Here is a 17,384-nt window from a genome sequence, read left to right as displayed (position 1 = left end):
TAAACAAAAAAAGCAAATTGAAGCTTGAATCTCTAGTTTGAAGATCTTCCAGCAAAATATTTTTTTGAGACACAGTTTTTTCGGAATCATAAGAAAAAGGTCGAGACAAAATTTTTCTAAATTTTTTGGTTTTGTTTTTTAGGTCTAGGGGGCCGGGAAAAATTTTTTAAAAAAAACCAATTCATTGCTCGTTTAGGAAATTTATTCAGCTAGAATTTGTTTTTTTTTTGTTAATATTGCAAATATTTTTGCAATTATTGATGGAAAGGTCAATGTTGCCAGGTAATTTTACAGCTCAATGTACCCCCGAAAACCCTGGAAATTTTCAGATTGATCCATTGAACCGTTTGTCCGGTCCGATTGCTCAAAGTTTTGCAAAACAATTAAAGGAACAAGTTTTGTTCCTTAAATTGTGTAATCGTTATCAAAATGAAAAAATTAATTTTTTTTTCATTTTGGCGTTAGTTATTCAGTAAATGTGAGGTAAAGAAAAAAAAAAAAAAATTTCCAAAAAAACGAAAAAAAATAAAAACCCCCGAATAAAACGTAAAAAAAAAGTAAAAAAATTCTCATTTTTTTCGTTTTTTTGGAAATTTTTTGTCTCGACCTTTGTCTTATGATTCCGCAAAAATCGTGGCTCAAAAAATTATTTTGCTGGAAGATTTTTAAACTAGAGATTTCAAGCTTCAATTTGCTGTTTTTAGTTTTCCGGTACGATCATTTTTTACGAAAATACAGCCTTCCAAAAATCACTAAAAAATTTATAAAATTTTCTTGTTCCTTTAATTTTTTGGATAAGGGTAGATATCAGAAAGCCGAGTATGCTACTTGGGTTGTTAATTTTTCTTAATAAATGAAATACATCATTAGTACTCAAGTAATACAGAGACAGAGACTTTAAGATGTCATAAAGGACAAGAAAAATTTTACAGCTGAACTCCATTATCCCAGATTCCATTATCTCAGAACTTATCCGGAATCTTGAGCCTCACTACGAGCTATGCTATCTCCTACCTGATGCTATACATTTGTATGTGTCTGTGTATATTTATCTACACATCATCTATGTGATGTAAAAGCACATGCGTGTAATTTACTCTTTTAAAAAAGAAAGAGAATTCAATAAGTCTGAATTCCCAAGAAATTTCCAACCCTTCATCGACTAACTGTCATACTTAACGGAATTGAACTGAATTTTGTGTCAAAACCATTTTTTTGCATGCCTTAAGCGCAAACGTAGGTATGCTCTACTCTCGCCTAAAAATTAAAAAACTGGGTTCCGTCAGAGTTTTTTTTATATAAATAAGTGGAACAGATGTTAGTCCTAAAAGGCATAGAAAATTTGTCTTCTTTTTTCCGTCTCGAAAATGACAAGTCGTTCAAATGACTCATTTGATAACCCTGATTAAAAACTCCGATTGAAACCGCTGAATTCTGATTGAATCCGATTGGTTCCGATTGAAATCCGATAGACTTTCAATCGGAATTCATTGGTTTCAATCGGAGTTTTTAATCAGGGAATTAACTTTGCCGCCATTTGTGTCAAATCTTATAAGCAGATTTTTTTTTTGATGACATAAATTTTTGAATGTTTTGTCAAGATTTTGGTGCATCAAATTATTGATGTCAAGAAACAGCCTCAAAACTTCTATCTTGTAGATGTCACAAACCGAAGTGCGCTACTTCAGTATAGTTTGAAATTTTTAAATTTGTTTTTCTATTTTCAATTTCCAAGGAGTTCCGTCATCTTTAAATGTTACTATATATCTTTCAGAAATATCGCAATTATATTTTCATGAAGAATTTTCTCTTATTTTGGAAGCACGACTTGTAGATCGCGGATAAAATATCCGAGTACAAATTATCCGATAGACAAAATATCCCCGGATTAAATATTCAAGAGAAAAATTCGTGACAAAATATCCTGTCGATAAATCTTATTCAGAAAAATATATTTTAAGTGAAAAAATAATTGATGGTTTTTGATAAACGGGTACAGTACCATTCCAAGCATATGTGTTGACTAGGGTGATCCAAAAAATAAAAAATTTTTGTTTTTTTCTCCCCTGATTAAACAAAATGATTAAAAATGATTTCACACGTTAAATGCCCATAAGAGACAGGATTAGAAATGATTTGAAGGATTAAAAAGTATTTAAAATGATTAAAAAACAAATCATTTTAAATCATTTTTAATCATTTTGTTTAATCAGGGTCGGAAGCAGGTTCAAAAGTTTCATTTAGATAAAAAAAAAAAACGCCTGTGAAAATTAGAGCTCTTAATATCAACATTAAGAGGTTCCTCATCGCACTTTTCTATTTTCCATAAAAATAACATGGCAAAATTTTTTTTATGTATTCTGATTTTTATGAGTAGCTAACGATACGTCATAGGAATAATTGGCAGACTTATTTCCGTAGGAAATTGAATGCTCTACAAAAAAAGATTCTTATCATTTTTTGAGGAATCTATTTGTTCAAAAGTTATTTGAGGTTGAAGTCGAATTCATATTAAATTTTGAGATTTTCTTACTTTTCCGGCGAAACTGTCAGACCTATTACAAAATATCATTGGACCTTTTTTGTAGACAATTTTATTCCCTAGAAGTTATTTCTAATAAAGTTTTTTCGAATTCCGCATTGTTTTCTAGTTATTTTCATTTTAACGTCATGCTCATAAAAAAAATAGTCTTCTGATCGATTTTAAGAGCTTGACATTAAAATAAAAATAACTAGAAAACAATGCGGAATTCAAAAAAACTTTATGAGAAATAACTTCTTAGAAATAAATTTGTCTACAAAAAACATCCAATGATATTTTGTAATAGGTCTGATAGTTTCGCCCGAAAAGTAAGAAAATCTCAAAATTTAATATGAATTCGACTTCAACCTCAAATAACTTTTGAACAAATAGATTCCTTAAAAAATGATAAGAATCTTTTTTTGTAGAGCATTCAATTCCCTACAAAAATATGCTTGCCAATTGGACGGATTTTTGCAATAACGTCTTAACTTATAAGGTTAGTTAAGACGTTATTGCAAAAATCCGTCCAATTATTTCTATATAAAAAATTTTTTCCATGTTATTCTTATGGAAAATAGAAAAGTGCGATGAGGAACCTCTCAATGTTAATATTAAGAGCTCTAATTTTCACAGGCGTCTGTTTTTATCTAAATGAAACTTCTGAACCTGTTTCCGAGAAAAAAAAAAAATTTGTTATTTTTTGGATCACCCTAGTGTTGACCTATTTCCAAAATAATACCGACTCAAAATCTGTAAAAAAAAAAAGGGCACAGTACGATTTCAAGCATATGTTAATCTTTTTTTATTATCACACACTCAAATTTTATGTGCAAATATATTAAACATTTCTGATAAAAGGCTACCGTACTATTTATATTAAAAGTATTTATATTATAAGATATTTTGTCGGGGATATTTTATCTATAGAATATTTAGTCAGGGGAGATAGACGAAATCGTCTATCGGATAATAAGTGACGGTACCGTAAAAATAATATTACTCTGTACTATTAGATCAATGTCAATTATTCCGTGATGAACTAATTTTTCTGCAACCTATGTTGCGTAGAGGAGATGTAAGACAAGATTATTTAAGACTTCCAACTAGCCATCTTGCTTTTTATGATAAGTCATTTATCGTATCAGCAATACGCATCTGGAATACATTACCACCGAATCTTACAAATCTTGATACTTTTAATGAATTTCGTAACGCTGCATTCAACTATTTTCGTAGTCAAGAACCGATTAATTAAGAAATTATATAGTTATTTCTAACCTGGAACTGATTAGATTAAATTAATGTAATTTAACTTAGCCCTAATTAAAAATATTCATTTCAATCGTTATGAATGAGTATCTTTAATCAGGAAAATTTAAATTCATATTTTATATTTATATTAATATTAATATTATGTACTAAACCAATGTAAAAATGTATCTATTCTTATGTATGGCCACAAGGGATTATGATCTCATGGCCAAATAAATAATATATCTATCTATCTATCTATCTATCTGTACTAAAAACTAAAAGATTTTAAAAATTGACACTAAATAAACTCGGTTTTTTTATTGAAAACTTTTATTTTAATAAAGTCTAAGAGTATTCTTAAATCAACATACAAAATTTATGTTACTCTTATTACTACCATTACTTAAAGTAATAACTAACAATTGTAAAAAAATATTTCAGTAAAGATAAACATTATTTAGTATTTAATTATTTATGAAACTAATAAATAACTTTAAACTGATGCTGATTCTCGACCAGTTTGAAACCAGGAAGTAACGATTTCTTCAAAGTTTTTTAAGTCTCCATAAATAGTTTGTAAAGTTACTGAAACAAAAAATTATTTTAAATTTATTTATCATCAATCATCACTAAAATAAATTTTAAATTAACTAGTCATGTCATTTGCAATTACCTTTGAGTTTTTTAATTACTAATAAATCTGAAACTCTAATCAATCCATTCTGTCCATCCCAAGAACACTGACCTGCTAGTGAACTTGCGAAAACCGCCCCCAGTATTTTGGAAATACTTTCAATTAAATTTTCCTTATCAATTAAAATAGTGAACAATTTTTTCTACAAAAATAATAAATAAATTATAAATAATTACAGTAATTATTACACTCATTATAATACTTACTAATGCTGGAGAGATCCACTCTTCGTTTATAAAATTTTTTTCAAATTCTACAAGACCTTCATAAGTTTTAAGAGGTAACACATCTTCTAAAGTTTCTTTATTATCATCGTCATTATTATTGTTATCATAAATATGTGCATGTTTCATTGATTGAACTATATCTTTTAATTGCTTAATGTCTTTTTTTATAAATCCTTGCTCAGTAAGAATTTCAAGATAATTATTTGAAATTCCGTCCTGAACATTTCCAATGTTTTTATTTATTTCATCAAGCTGCTCTGTTATAAATAAAATATAATATAAATATACTTATCAATTGATATATTTTTAATTTAAAAAAATAATAGTTATTACTTTTCATAAATTCTATGGAATTGAGATGATTGGCTCGATCAATAGCATCGAATAATTCGTCTGAAATTTTAAATTAATTTAAATAGTTAATACTGTGGTGAACGATGAAAAAAAAACGATTTCAGACAAGAGAGAAGTTGATTGACTGCGCCGATGGCGGTCGTGATCACAGGGTGGCCACAGAGAAATGATTTCAAAATTTCCTGATTCAGAAATTTTATTTGTATCATTTAAATATTTAAAGTTTTTATTATATTTTCATTTTTAATGATTAAATTTGATAATTAAATCATAAGAGAAACTATAAAAAATGGCAATAAAATAAAGTGATATTGCCTACTTTTGATTATTCGATGTTAAAAATGTATAAGTTAAAATATTTAATAAGAAATTTTATGATTTAAATAAATTAAAAATAAACTGGTTACAAAAATTAAGGGATATTAAAAAAATTACAAATTTTTTAGTAATTTTCAACAGTTTGTAACTCGAAGGAAAATAGTCGTACAATAAAAACAAAAAGTCAAACTGTAGCTTCAAGTGTCTAGTTTTCTGATCTGGGTCTTAAAATTTTTTTATTTTGCACAGTTCCGGAGCAATCAAAAATCAAACATAATTATCGAAAAAAATTTATTGAAGCTCGAAGACCGTTTTTAAGACGAGCAAAAATTTGGTGAATTTATTTTTCGATAGTTTTCTTAGGATTACTCCGGACCGCACATAATAAAAAAATTTAAAGACCAGATCAGATAACTAGACACTTGAAGCTTCAATTTGCCTTTTTTGTTTTTGTCGTATGACCATTTTCCTTCGAGTTACAACCTGTTGAAAATCACTTTAAAATTTGAAATTTTTTTAATATCCCTTAATTTTTATAGCTAGTGTATAATTAAAATTTTTTAAGATTTTGAACTGTTACAATTTAATTATGATCCAGAAGTTAACAGACAATTACAAATTTGTTGATTTTTTTTTCACCAAATGAATTACAAAAATAAAAAAAAATAAAAATATGCACATGTAGAAATTTTTAAAAACTATAGGTGCAATTTTTTCAAATATTTTTTTTTTATAATTTACTATTTAAAAAAAAAATTCAAAAATTATTTGATGTCGGCTTACTTCAGGATCATATTGAATTCCCAGATAATTTTCGAAATTCCCTGACATTTCCATGATATTTCCCGGTTCATTAAATTCCCTGATGATTCCCGACATTCCCGGTTTTCCCGATTCGTGGCCACCCCGGATCAGACAAATTCGGAAATCAGGAGCGTGTTCAGAAATATACTGGAAGAGAAGCATCTTCTGCGTTCACAAATATCTTATGATCGAACTAGAGAAACGATAAACTCTGCGGAGAAGGTAAACGCAGTATTAAATATTCTAACGTTCCTCTGGTTTTAATTAGACCACGTGACTTTCCAGGTAGTAAACATCTGGATAAATATTTATAAATCTCCAGTGTATTTCTGAACACTCCCTAGATTGTCTAGACCCGCTGAACAGACATCGAAAGAAGTTCAAATGCAGGTGATACAAAATAGTATATTGTGTGACAAGGAATGAAACGTAACGATTTCAGACCAGTGTGGAGTTGGCTGACGTCACCAGCAGTCTGAAATCGGTTTCATCCTGAGTTATACACGAGATTTTTTATGATTACCTGCATTGGAACATTGAAAGTTTATGATACTGAAGTTAGCCGACGTCTAATAATTTTTTAATTTTTTTTTTAAGCAAAAAATTATAAAAAAAAATATTTGAAAAATTTGCACCTGTAATTTTCTACATGTGCATATTTTGGCAGATTGTCATGTCTACTCAGAACCTAACTACCTCGTACCAACTTCATTAAAAAATCGTTAGCCCTAATAGCTCAGCTTAAAAATTTCTTGATTCTAAAATTTCTTTACTCCATTACAACATTATTCCAAGACAACTTTACCCAAATTTCTGAGAAAAAGGAAACATTTTCCTGCTTACTGAGTTGTTTACTATTTCTCAAAAGTTTGGGTAGAGATGTCTTGGAATAATGATGTAATGGAATAAAGAAATCTTGGAATCAATAAATTTTTAAGCTGAGCTATTAGGGCTAACGATTTTTGAATAAAGTTAGTACGAGGTAGTTAGGTTCTGAGTAGACATGGCAATCTGCCCATATTTTTAGTTCTTGTTTTTTTGTAATTGATTTGTTGACAAAAAAATCCAACAATTACTGATTGTCTGCTAACTTCAGGATCATGAACGTTTCAGTGTCAGCTGCCAGTCAGAAACAAGTTAATCTAAGATCAACTATTAGCGTAAGCGTTAATTGTCATTTGGAATTTATAATTAAGCAGAAATTATAAATACTATTTATTATTGACACTAATTTTTATAAAACTTAATCACAGTCAGAACTGTCATTTACGTAAATAAAATTAATGGTCTGAATTTACTATTAAACATATGACAAGTATCAGAGTTTAAATTGCGAAAGCCTTTAATCAGCGGGTAGAAATAATTTGTTTGTCCCCAAGGGACGAAACAAATTTGTTTTCATTCACAATTTACACATTTGCTATAGTAATCCCAACAAAAAAGTCGTCCTAAAATGGATAGTGGGGGTATAGGAAATACGTGCTAAGTAATGATCCTGAAGTTAACAGACAATTGATAATGTTCGGATTTTTTTTTCAACGGTTTAATTTAAAAAAAAAAAAAAAAACTAAAAAAATGCACTTGTAGAAAATTTAAAAAACTAATATGTGCAATTTTTTCAAATATATTTTTTTGTATTATTTATCGTTTCAAATAAAGTTCAAAAATTATTAGACGTCGGCTAACTCCAGTATCATGCTAAGTAATGGTAGTGGGACGAAAACTTTTTGGTTAGGACGGACTATAATATTAATTAGCGGCATTGGACTAAAATTATCTTCTTTCGGCTGACAGACACCGAAACTTCAAGTTTAATGATAAACAAATAATAAATTAATTAAAATTATTTTCAAACCATAGCTTGCTGGGTCTACTGCAGTAATAGGACGCATACTCCAATTACGAGAATTCCCATTAAACATTATTTTATATTCCATTTTGTAATTAACATCATTGTCAGGCCACCAGATCATTTTATCATCGTCGCGCTTAAGCCATTTCTTAGGGATTGCCTCCCAAGGATCTTCATTTCTTTCTTTTAGTTTTACTATTACGTAGTCTAGCATTATTTAGTAAAATCTGAAAATAACAGAACACAATATTTTTATTATAAAATTGTGTGAAAAAATTTCCCATTAAAATGAAAACAATGTAATGAGAGTATTCTTGATATCTTATGTTACAATTCAGTAAACAAAACTTTTTTTTATCTTCAAACCACATACATTTTATTAAACGTAATGCTTACAATTTTTTTTAACACTTGGAAAGTAAAATTTTTGTATTCGCGACTTGTAATTTAAGTACCTTGAAACAAAAGTAGTTTAATTACGCATTAGGAACACGTGCCATATTACTGTCAATCAAGATTACCAACTTTACTTTGATAAAATATGTAACTATTTAGTAACTTACATATATTGTTTGTAAACATCAAATAAAACCCTTGAGAAAATTTTTATCTGAAATAATTTTTTCTCCTAAAAATTATTATCAAGTCCTCAGAAGTCAAATTTGGAAAATTTTATAGAAAAATTACCGACTTTTTAAAACTGAACCGAAAATTTTGACGGCAATAAAAAAAGTTTCCCCATAACGCGATAATTTTATTAGATTTTTTTGAATAAATTTAAAAAACGTTTTTTTTATGGAAATTTGAATGAAATTTTCCCGCCTAAAATTCTAATGTCTTAATTTTTGTATAAAACTTTACAACTTTGACTTCTCAGGACCTGATATAATTTTTTTTGATACTTTCTCAGTTTTCAAAAGAAAATAAAATTTTAAAAACTTATATTTTTAATTTGCAATAATTTTCCTTTTTTGCAGAAAAAATTTTACAAGACGAATTGAAAGACCGTGCAATTTTTTTTATTGATTCTTAATAATAATCAAGTAATAAGAAGTTTATAGAATCTGTTTTACAATAATTAATAGTAATTAAATAAATAAATATAAAAGTACGAAAATAATTAAGAAACTATAAACTATTTTAGAAGTAAATGAAACTTGATTTTTAATCTGGTGTCATTGTTGATTTTTTTTTATTCTGAAACCAAGATGCTGCTGCTGTTTCAAATCCATCGTATGCAGCATCAATTTCTTTCAATGTCACTGAAAAAAAAATATAAATAAATGTCAATCGATAAGGCTCATGGTAAAAAAAACTTCAGTGAAATGTCCAGACATTACCATAAATTTTTTTAATTATTGATGAGTCTTTAACTTTAATCCCGTTTTTGACATTCCAGGAACACTTAGCTGCTAATTGATTTGAGAAAACTGCTCCCAGAATTTTCGGAATACTTTCATTGATATTTTGATCATCAGTTAAAATGATAACCAGTTCTTTCTGCAAAGTAAAATAAAATTAATTATCAATTGTGAGCGTCTTATTAAACCAGCGAAGTTAAACTCTGATGATTTACCAAAGCTTGAGAAATCCAGCTCTCAGTCATGAAAAGTTTTTCAAATGTTTTCAGACCTTTAGGATCCTTGATAGGCAATAGAGCTCCTAAAGATGATACGTCTTTATTATTTTTGTTTTCTTGATTTTTCGGAGCCTTCAATAACTTAATCATTTCTTCAAAATTTTTAACAATCTTTTCTTGATTTTTAAGCAAAATGCGATAATTATCATCAAGTCTATCCAGGTTTTTATTAATTACATCATAACGTTCTGTAATAATTTACAAAATATTAATATAATTTTTTAAAAACAGAAGAAAAAAAAATTTTTTTCAATTATTAAACTCACTGTCTTCACAATCTTGACGGTTAAGGAGATGAGCTCTTTCATCAGCTTTATTGAGTGTCCCTAAATTTAAGATTTTGTTAAAAAATATTAAATATAAAATAAACGACTTGATTTTTTAAATTTACATAAAAAGTAGACAATATTATTTATTTTAAATTTATATTAATAATGAATCAATTTTTTTAACTGATGTTTTTACTATAATGAAATAAATTATTTTTACTGTTAAGAAATAAAATTTTTTAATAAATACACAGCATTTTATGTGAATAATAAAGTGTAATAATTATTGGCATGCCATTTAATATCAACGAAATTCTTGGTTTTTTTTTATGACAATGAGAGTAGCAGACATCAGACAGTTTTATGAGCTTCGTAAATAAGTTACTTGTGAGTAACTTATTTAGTAAAGTAAAATTATTCGATTAAGATAAGAGACCCAGTACCTGATCCCTCATGTATTTTTATATCTATATTTAGTAAATTTTACTAAATATAGATATACAAATATATGAGTGATCGGGTACTAGTTCCCTGATCGGGTACTGGGTCTTACTTTAATTTTTTTTTATTTTTCGTCTAAAGTAAGAAACCCAATACCCGATCAGGGAACTAGTACTCGATCACTCCATGAATTTTTATGTCTATATTTAGTAAAATTTAGTAAACATAGATATAAAAATATATGAGAGATCGGGTACTAGTTCCCTGATCGGGTACTGGGACTCTTACTTTAATTTTTTTTTATTCTTCGTCTAAGGTACAAGACCCAGTACCCAATCAGGGAATTAGTACCCGATTACTCGTGTGTTTGTATATCTATATTTATTAAATTTCACTAAATATATATACAGAAATACATGAAGTGATCGGATAATAGTTTCCTGATCAGATATTGGATTCCTGACCTTAGATGATAAGTAAAAAAAAGATTAAAATAAGAGATCCATTACCCGATCAGCGAACTAGTACCCGATCACTTCATGTATTTGTATATCTATATTTACAAAATTTTCGTAAATATAGATATACAAATACATGAGTGATCGGATACTGGGTCATTTACCTTATGCACAAAACTTTTTAAAAGTTTTTTCTACAAATATTTTAGTTCCTTATTGAAAAGACATAAATTTTCTTACTGTCTGTTACTTTCAGTATTATTTTTTTTATGCTTTAAATAATAATTAAATTAAAAATGATAACTTTGGTCCTTACGATAATTAATATTATCGATTTTACGAATACGACGTAAATGCCATCCTTGTGGACACCGATTGAATATAATTTCATTTTCTGCTTTAAACCACGCATCATTATTGGGATACCAACACTCTATATGGTCACCATGAATATTAAGCCATAAGTTAGGTATTCCCGCCCACTTATAATGGTCACCATAATTCTCATCTTCTAATTCAACCGCTGCAAATCTTCCCATTTTTTTATAAAAATCTAAAACTAGAATTATTTTTCCAATAATATTCATAACAAAGTATAAATAATTTTTATTTATTTGAAAGTTCTTTTACCGTTTGTATATTTTGCAAAGATGTAACCAATTTATAGTCTTTCTTCAACGACACAACAAAGGTCCACTCTGCATGTGCGTCTAAAACGACTGACTTTTTTTACCCTTTACCCATTGGATAAATTTAGTTAGTATTCACCTATACGTCAGTTGGTATTGTTGTAACAGTATATATATATATATATATATATATATATATATATATATATATATATATATATATATAATATGAGTGAGAATATGGCTGACAACTTGCAGTTTTTTAAATTTTTGAATAAATGAATAAAATGCAAGTTGAATAAAAAATTGCGTACTTAGATAATTTAAAAATTATTACGCGCACTTTTTCAAATTTCATTATTTTAAATGATAGTGAAGTTAGTGGACATCTGACGATTTTTTAAACTTTGAAATTATAAATTAAAATGTTTATAAAATAAAAATTAAAAAATACATGTTTAGACAATTCAAAATTCAGTTCATGCATTTTTTTAAATTTTATTATTTTAATTATTTAATTTTATTACATGTAATTAAAAAATTGTCTTATGTCTGCTACATTTACACTTATTTATTTTAATTCATCAATTTATTTATTTCAAATTTATAAATTATCTCATATCCGCTTCATTCACATGAGTGTGAGTGCAACTGACAATTGTTTCTAATTTCTATGTAAATAATTATATAATTTTTTTTATGTACTTTTGATACAAATAGTATTTTTATTATTATTCATTAATTAATAAAACGTAAACAAAATAATATTATACTGATAATAATTCTATGGTTATAAAAATACATTATTTGTTAATTTATACATATGTTGATATTGTTATACAAATTACAATACTAAGAAAAAAAATTCTATATCAATTCTTAAGAATTCGCATCCCAGGTAACAGAATTAAAAATTTTTTATAAAGGAAAAAAAAAATAATATGACTATAAATTTTTTCTTAATAATTTCGAATAGATCAACTTTCAGGTTTGTAAGTTCTGCTCCATACTTGTAAATAATAAATAATCTTCTTAGTACAAAAATAAATAAATTTTAATTTAATCAGGAGTTATCGCTGATTTTCTGTTCTTCTCAAACCAAAGAGTCACATCTCTTTCGAATCTTTCATAGTTGGCATTGATATTTTTCAACGTCACTGAAATAATAACAAAAATAGTTGCTACTTAGTATATATACATATATTTACGATATGATATAAAATTTGAAATTGAAAAACAAATAATATATTACCGTCAATTTTTTTTATAATTGACAAGTCTTTGATCTTAATTCCGTTCTGCCCATCCCAGGAACACTGAGCTGCTAACTGATTTGAAAAAACCGCTCCCAGAATCTTAGAAATACTTTGATTAATGTTTTCATCATCAGTTAAAATAATAATTAGTTCTTTCTGCAAAGTAAAATAAAATTAAGTATCAACTGTGAGCGTCTTATCAAATCAGCGAAGTTAAACTTTGATGATTTACCAAAGCTGGAGATATCCAGCTCTCAGTCAGGAAAAGTGTTTCAAATGTTATCAGATCTTTAGGATCTTTAATAGGCAAAAGAGCTCCTAAAGTTGATTTATTGGCATCGACATGATTTTTCAGAGCGTTCAATGTCTTACTCATTTCTTCAAAATCCTGATCCATTTTCCTTTGCTTGTACAACAAAACGCTATAATTTAAATCAAGCTTGGTTTCCACAAGACATAGTTTTTTATTAATTTCGTCGAGTTTTTCTGTAATAATTTATAAAAAAATATCATCAATTGCCCCTATATTTTTTTCGTAATAGTGAAAAAAAAGTTGAAAGTTGATTAGTCAGTCTGAACTGTTGACGGTAGAAATTTTTAAAAATAGTATTTTATTTTTGGTAGTAACTTAGCCAGTAATTTTATTGTAGTCGACATTTTCACTGAGAGAATTTGAAAGAGGATGAACATTTCATACGAGAGATAATTTTATAGGTGTATATGGACATGTTGCAGTAGACTTAGACTGGGAAAATGCGCCGTAAAAAACATAAATTATTTAACTTACTGTCCTTTAAATCTTTACGATTAAGGTCATCAGCTTTATATACAGCATCATTGAGTGTTTCTACATTTAAGAGTTAAAAAAAAAAATTAATATTTAAGTAGTAAATTTAGTTACAAATAAAAATTAAAAAACTTACTATAGTAAGTACGATAGACATCCCCAACAGGAAGCAAAGTCCATCCCTTAGAAGAACCATTAAATATAATTTGATTTTCCGCTTTACGCTGAATGTCATTATCTGGCCACCAACATTTCTTTTTGTCTACAGTAACCCATAACTCAGGAATTGCTCCCCATTCATCTTCATCTCGGCCGTCTAGTCTAACTCTAACTACTGCGTATCTTCCCATTTTCCATAAAAATCTTAACAAAATAACTAGAGTTATTATTTCGTAATATTAATTTCAACATATTAATTATTCGTAGTTAATAATTTTCATCACTGGTTATATTTTTTATAAGATTCAAAAAATTTGTGATCTCTGTTTTACGGCAGAACGCAAAACTAAATCTCCTCGCTGAATCATGAGTGTGAATGTAGCAGACATCCGACAAATTTAAAATTATAAATCAATAGAGTAAATAATTTAAAAAATGATATTTACTAAAAATGCACTTATTAATTTTAAAATTTTTTAAATGCGCATTTTTTTTAAATTTTAGTTTATTTATTATTTAATCGGTTTATTAATAATTTTAAATTTCTCTGATGTCTGCTATATTCACACTCATGCTAAATCCAGGTGCGTCTCAGAAACTTCTGAGAGATGAGTGTTGACAAACTGATTTTCGATTGTTTGTTCGACTTGAGGTATCTTTGAATTGTTTTAATATATTTGCTTTACTATAAATAATTTTTGTTTATTTAAAATTTTTCTTACCGTTTATATATTTTGTAAATATGTAATTAATTTATAGTCTTTCTTCATAAATACAACAATAAAGGTCCACTCTGCATGTGCGTCTAAAACCATTGGTCGATTGGCTTTACTCTTTACCCATTGGATAATTTTTAGTTGGTATTCACCTATACGTCAGTTGGTATTGTAGTAATAATGTATATATAAAATGAATGTGAATATATATATATGTGAGAATGTGGCTGACAACTGGCAGTTTTTTAAATTTTTGAATAAAGGAATAAAATGCAAGTTGAATAAAAAAGTGCGTACTTAGATAATTTAAAAATTAGTACGCGGACTTTTTCAAATTTCATTATTTTAAATGATAGTAAAGTTAGCGGACATATGAAAATTTTTAAAACTTTTAAATAATAAATTAAAATGTTTATTAAGTAGAAATTAAAAGATGCATTTTTAGACAGTTCATACTTCAGTACATGCATTTTTTTAATTATTTAATTTTTTTACATGTAATTAAAAAATTGTCTTATGTCTGCTACATTTACACTTATTTATTTTAATTCATTAATTTATTTATTTCAAATTTATAAATTGTCTCATTTCCGCTTCATTCGATCACATGGGTGTGAGTATAATTGACAAATGTTTGTAATTTCTTTATAAATAATTATATAATTTTTTTTTTTATGTACTTTTGATACAAATAGAATTTTTATTATTATTCATTAATTAATAAAACGTAAACAAAATACTATTATACTGATAATTATTTTATCATTATAAAAATACATTATTTGTTAATTTATACATATGTTGATATTGTTATACATTGTTATGCTGTGAAAGAAAAGGTTCAATTTTCTTTTAAATAACTGACACAACAACTTTTTACTGTCTAAAACTAAAAACACTTCTCAATTGTTTATTTGATAACGTAAAGTTTGCACTTCAACTGTTAAACTAATTATTGTCTGTTAAATTTTAAGATTAGATTTAGAGTTCAATATTATATTGCAATTATTTATTCTAGAATATATTTTATAACATAAGATATATTAAGATCATTAAGTTCAATTCTGTAATAAATTCTTAAATCCTCTGTAACTATGAATGCTTTATAATCTGTAATTATTTCGTCTACTACAATTCTGTAGTATATTCTGCGAGTACGATTCTGTGACTGACTAAAAAGTGTTAAATAAAATATAATGCAGTTTTAAATATCATTACGCCTTGGGAATAAACTGGTAATACGGTCTGCTCTACCCGGACGCTGACGTATGAACATCACTGTCAGCAATTTTGGAAAGATAACATTGAAAAGAATAAGAAAATCTACGGAGGCATAACAATATATTACAATACTAACAAAAAAAAAAAATAAAAATAAAAATAAAACATTACCATTAAATTTTTCTTAATAATTTTTAATAGATCAACTATCAGATTTATAAATTCTGTTTCATAATTTTGAATAACAAATAATCATCTTAGTACAAAAATAAATAAATTTTAATTTAATCAGGAGTTATCGCTGATTTTCTGTTCTTCTCAAACCAAAGAGTCACATCTCTTTCGAATCCTTCATAGTTTGCATCAATATTTTTTAATGTCACTAAAATAATTGCTAATTAGTACATATATGTATGATATGACATAAAATTTTTAATTGAAAAACAAATAGAATATTACCATCAATTTTTCTTATAATTGACAAGTCTTTAATCTTAATTCCGCTCTGTCTATCCCAGAAACACTGAGCTGCTAACTGATTTGAAAAAACCGCTCCCAGAATCTTAGAAATACTTTGATTAATGTTTTCATTGTCAGTTAAAATGATAATCAGTTCTGTCTGCGAAGTTAAATAAATTTAAGTATTAACTGTGAACGTCTTATTAAATCAGGGAAGTTAAGGTGATCAAATCATTTACCAAAGCTGGTGATATCCAGCTCTCAGTCATGAAAAGTGTTTCAAATGTTTTCAGATCCTTAGGATCCTTGATTGGCAAAAGAGCTCCTAACGTTAATTTATTTACATCAGCTTGATTTTTCGAGAATTTTATTATCATTTTTATTTCTTCTATGGCCTTGGTCATTTTTTCTTGTTTGTTAAACAAAGTACGATAATCGATATAAAACTTATTTTCCAAGTCACGAAGATTTCTCTTAGTTTCGTCATATCTTTCTGTAATACGTATAATAATTTACAAAAAGTATAAACTACTAGCTATACCATACCTTCATTCACAATATTAAAAATTCTAATCAAAATAAATTATTTAACTCACCGTTTTCTAACTCTTGATGGTTAAGGACTCCAGACCTTATTTCAGCTTCAATATATGTCACTAAATTTAAGATTTAATTAAAAATAATAAATGCACAACGACATAAATTAATTAGAATACAAATTAAAACTTATTCTCACCATAAATTATAGCATCGATTGTCGGAATGGAGCGTAAATACCATCCGCGAGAATCACCATTCCATAATATTTCATTTTCCGCTTTATACCGAATATTTTTAGTGGGCCACCAACATTGTTTAGGATCATTAGAAGTAATCCATACCTTAGGAATTCCTTCCCATTTATTTTCATCCTTGTCTTCTAATCTAACCGCCAAAAATCTTCCCATTTTTCCATAAAAATCTAAACAAAATAACTGAAATTATTATTCAATAATATTTATTAAAGAATATAAATTATTTTTATTTATTTGGAATTTTATTACCGCTATTTTTTCTGAAGATGTAACCAATTTATAAACTTTCTTCAAAAATGCAAACAAGGCCAACTCCACATGTGCGTCTAGAACGAATTTGCTTTACCTATAGCACAATTCTTAGTTGGTATTTATCTATACGTCAGTCAGTAGTATGTTACTAATAACTCGCATAACAATATAATACTTTAGAAAAAAATGCTGTCAGTTCTTAGGAATTCTCATCCCAGGTGACAGTATTAAGAATTTTTGATAAGGGAAAAAAAATAATGATCATAAAATTTATCTT

The 17,384-nt window shown here is 27.2% G+C and overlaps 3 protein-coding genes across 7 annotated transcripts; all 3 read right to left on the bottom strand.

The window, feature by feature from the left end:
• Window positions 1-4,086: 4,086 nt before the first annotated feature.
• On the bottom strand, window positions 4,087-8,580 carry LOC130662890 (uncharacterized). 2 transcript variants are annotated; one of them, XM_057461845.1, is made up of 6 exons: window positions 8,424-8,580; window positions 8,031-8,254; window positions 5,033-5,092; window positions 4,679-4,956; window positions 4,452-4,614; window positions 4,087-4,363 (listed from the first exon to the last, which is right to left on the bottom strand). In XM_057461845.1, the coding sequence occupies exons 2-6, from the start codon at window positions 8,239-8,241 to the stop codon at window positions 4,272-4,274; spliced, it is 804 nt and encodes a 267-aa protein (XP_057317828.1). In that variant the 5' UTR covers window positions 8,242-8,254; window positions 8,424-8,580; the 3' UTR covers window positions 4,087-4,271. The 2 variants fall into 2 exon arrangements, with proteins under 2 accessions (XP_057317828.1, XP_057317827.1); XM_057461844.1 differs by having other exon boundaries at window positions 8,401-8,556.
• Window positions 8,581-9,028: 448 nt separating this feature from the next.
• LOC130662892 (uncharacterized) lies at window positions 9,029-11,590 on the bottom strand. 2 transcript variants are annotated; one of them, XM_057461846.1, is made up of 6 exons: window positions 11,465-11,590; window positions 11,151-11,393; window positions 9,933-9,992; window positions 9,604-9,854; window positions 9,368-9,527; window positions 9,029-9,289 (listed from the first exon to the last, which is right to left on the bottom strand). In XM_057461846.1, exons 2-6 carry the CDS (start codon window positions 11,371-11,373, stop codon window positions 9,192-9,194), a joined length of 792 nt encoding a protein of 263 aa, XP_057317829.1. In that variant the 5' UTR covers window positions 11,374-11,393; window positions 11,465-11,590; the 3' UTR covers window positions 9,029-9,191. The 2 variants fall into 2 exon arrangements, with proteins under 2 accessions (XP_057317829.1, XP_057317830.1); XM_057461847.1 differs by having other exon boundaries at window positions 11,151-11,387; window positions 11,465-11,563.
• A 412-nt stretch (window positions 11,591-12,002) lies between these two features.
• On the bottom strand, window positions 12,003-17,249 carry LOC130662973 (uncharacterized). 3 transcript variants are annotated; one of them, XM_057461973.1, is made up of 7 exons: window positions 15,198-15,700; window positions 14,388-14,533; window positions 13,643-13,869; window positions 13,507-13,566; window positions 12,952-13,205; window positions 12,716-12,875; window positions 12,003-12,620 (listed from the first exon to the last, which is right to left on the bottom strand). In XM_057461973.1, exons 3-7 carry the CDS (start codon window positions 13,854-13,856, stop codon window positions 12,523-12,525), a joined length of 786 nt encoding a protein of 261 aa, XP_057317956.1. In that variant the 5' UTR covers window positions 13,857-13,869; window positions 14,388-14,533; window positions 15,198-15,700; the 3' UTR covers window positions 12,003-12,522. The 3 variants fall into 3 exon arrangements, 1 of the variants encoding a protein (XP_057317956.1); XR_008989133.1 differs by lacking the exons at window positions 12,003-12,620; window positions 12,716-12,875; window positions 12,952-13,205; window positions 13,507-13,566; window positions 13,643-13,869 and adding exons at window positions 16,062-16,221; window positions 16,301-16,554; window positions 16,658-16,717; window positions 16,798-17,035; window positions 17,105-17,249 and having other exon boundaries at window positions 14,394-14,533; window positions 15,198-15,984; XR_008989132.1 differs by lacking the exons at window positions 12,003-12,620; window positions 12,716-12,875; window positions 12,952-13,205; window positions 13,507-13,566; window positions 13,643-13,869 and adding exons at window positions 16,062-16,221; window positions 16,301-16,554; window positions 16,658-16,717; window positions 16,798-17,022; window positions 17,105-17,249 and having other exon boundaries at window positions 14,394-14,533; window positions 15,198-15,984.
• Between the last annotated feature and the right edge of the window lie 135 nt (window positions 17,250-17,384).

The sequence above is a fragment of the Microplitis mediator genome, chromosome 2 (assembly GCF_029852145.1).
Source record: "Microplitis mediator isolate UGA2020A chromosome 2, iyMicMedi2.1, whole genome shotgun sequence".
Lineage (NCBI taxonomy): Eukaryota > Metazoa > Arthropoda > Insecta > Hymenoptera > Braconidae > Microplitis > Microplitis mediator.
This window is presented reverse-complemented; position numbering and strand designations above follow the sequence as displayed.

Bases quoted from the DNA above. Each gene is read 5' to 3' on its own strand.
- LOC130662890 (XM_057461845.1), bottom strand. From the start codon at position 8,241: ATGCTAGACTACGTAATAGTAAAACTAAAAGAAAGAAATGAAGATCCT. The intron at 5,093-8,030 runs GTTTGAAAATAA...TTAAAATTTCAG, and splicing joins AGTAGACCCAGCAAGCTATG to ACGAATTATTCGATGCTATT. The intron at 4,364-4,451 runs GTAATTGCAAAT...TTTTTGTTTCAG, and splicing joins AGTAATTAAAAAACTCAAAG to TAACTTTACAAACTATTTAT.
- LOC130662892 (XM_057461846.1), bottom strand. From the start codon at position 11,373: ATGGGAAGATTTGCAGCGGTTGAATTAGAAGATGAGAATTATGGTGAC. The intron at 9,528-9,603 runs GTAAATCATCAG...TTTACTTTGCAG, and splicing joins GCTGGATTTCTCAAGCTTTG to AAAGAACTGGTTATCATTTT. The intron at 9,290-9,367 runs GTAATGTCTGGA...TTTTTTTTTCAG, and splicing joins AATAATTAAAAAAATTTATG to TGACATTGAAAGAAATTGAT.
- LOC130662973 (XM_057461973.1), bottom strand. From the start codon at position 13,856: ATGGGAAGATACGCAGTAGTTAGAGTTAGACTAGACGGCCGAGATGAA. The intron at 13,567-13,642 runs GTAAGTTTTTTA...TCTTAAATGTAG, and splicing joins TGTCTATCGTACTTACTATA to AAACACTCAATGATGCTGTA. The intron at 12,876-12,951 runs GTAAATCATCAA...TTTACTTTGCAG, and splicing joins GCTGGATATCTCCAGCTTTG to AAAGAACTAATTATTATTTT.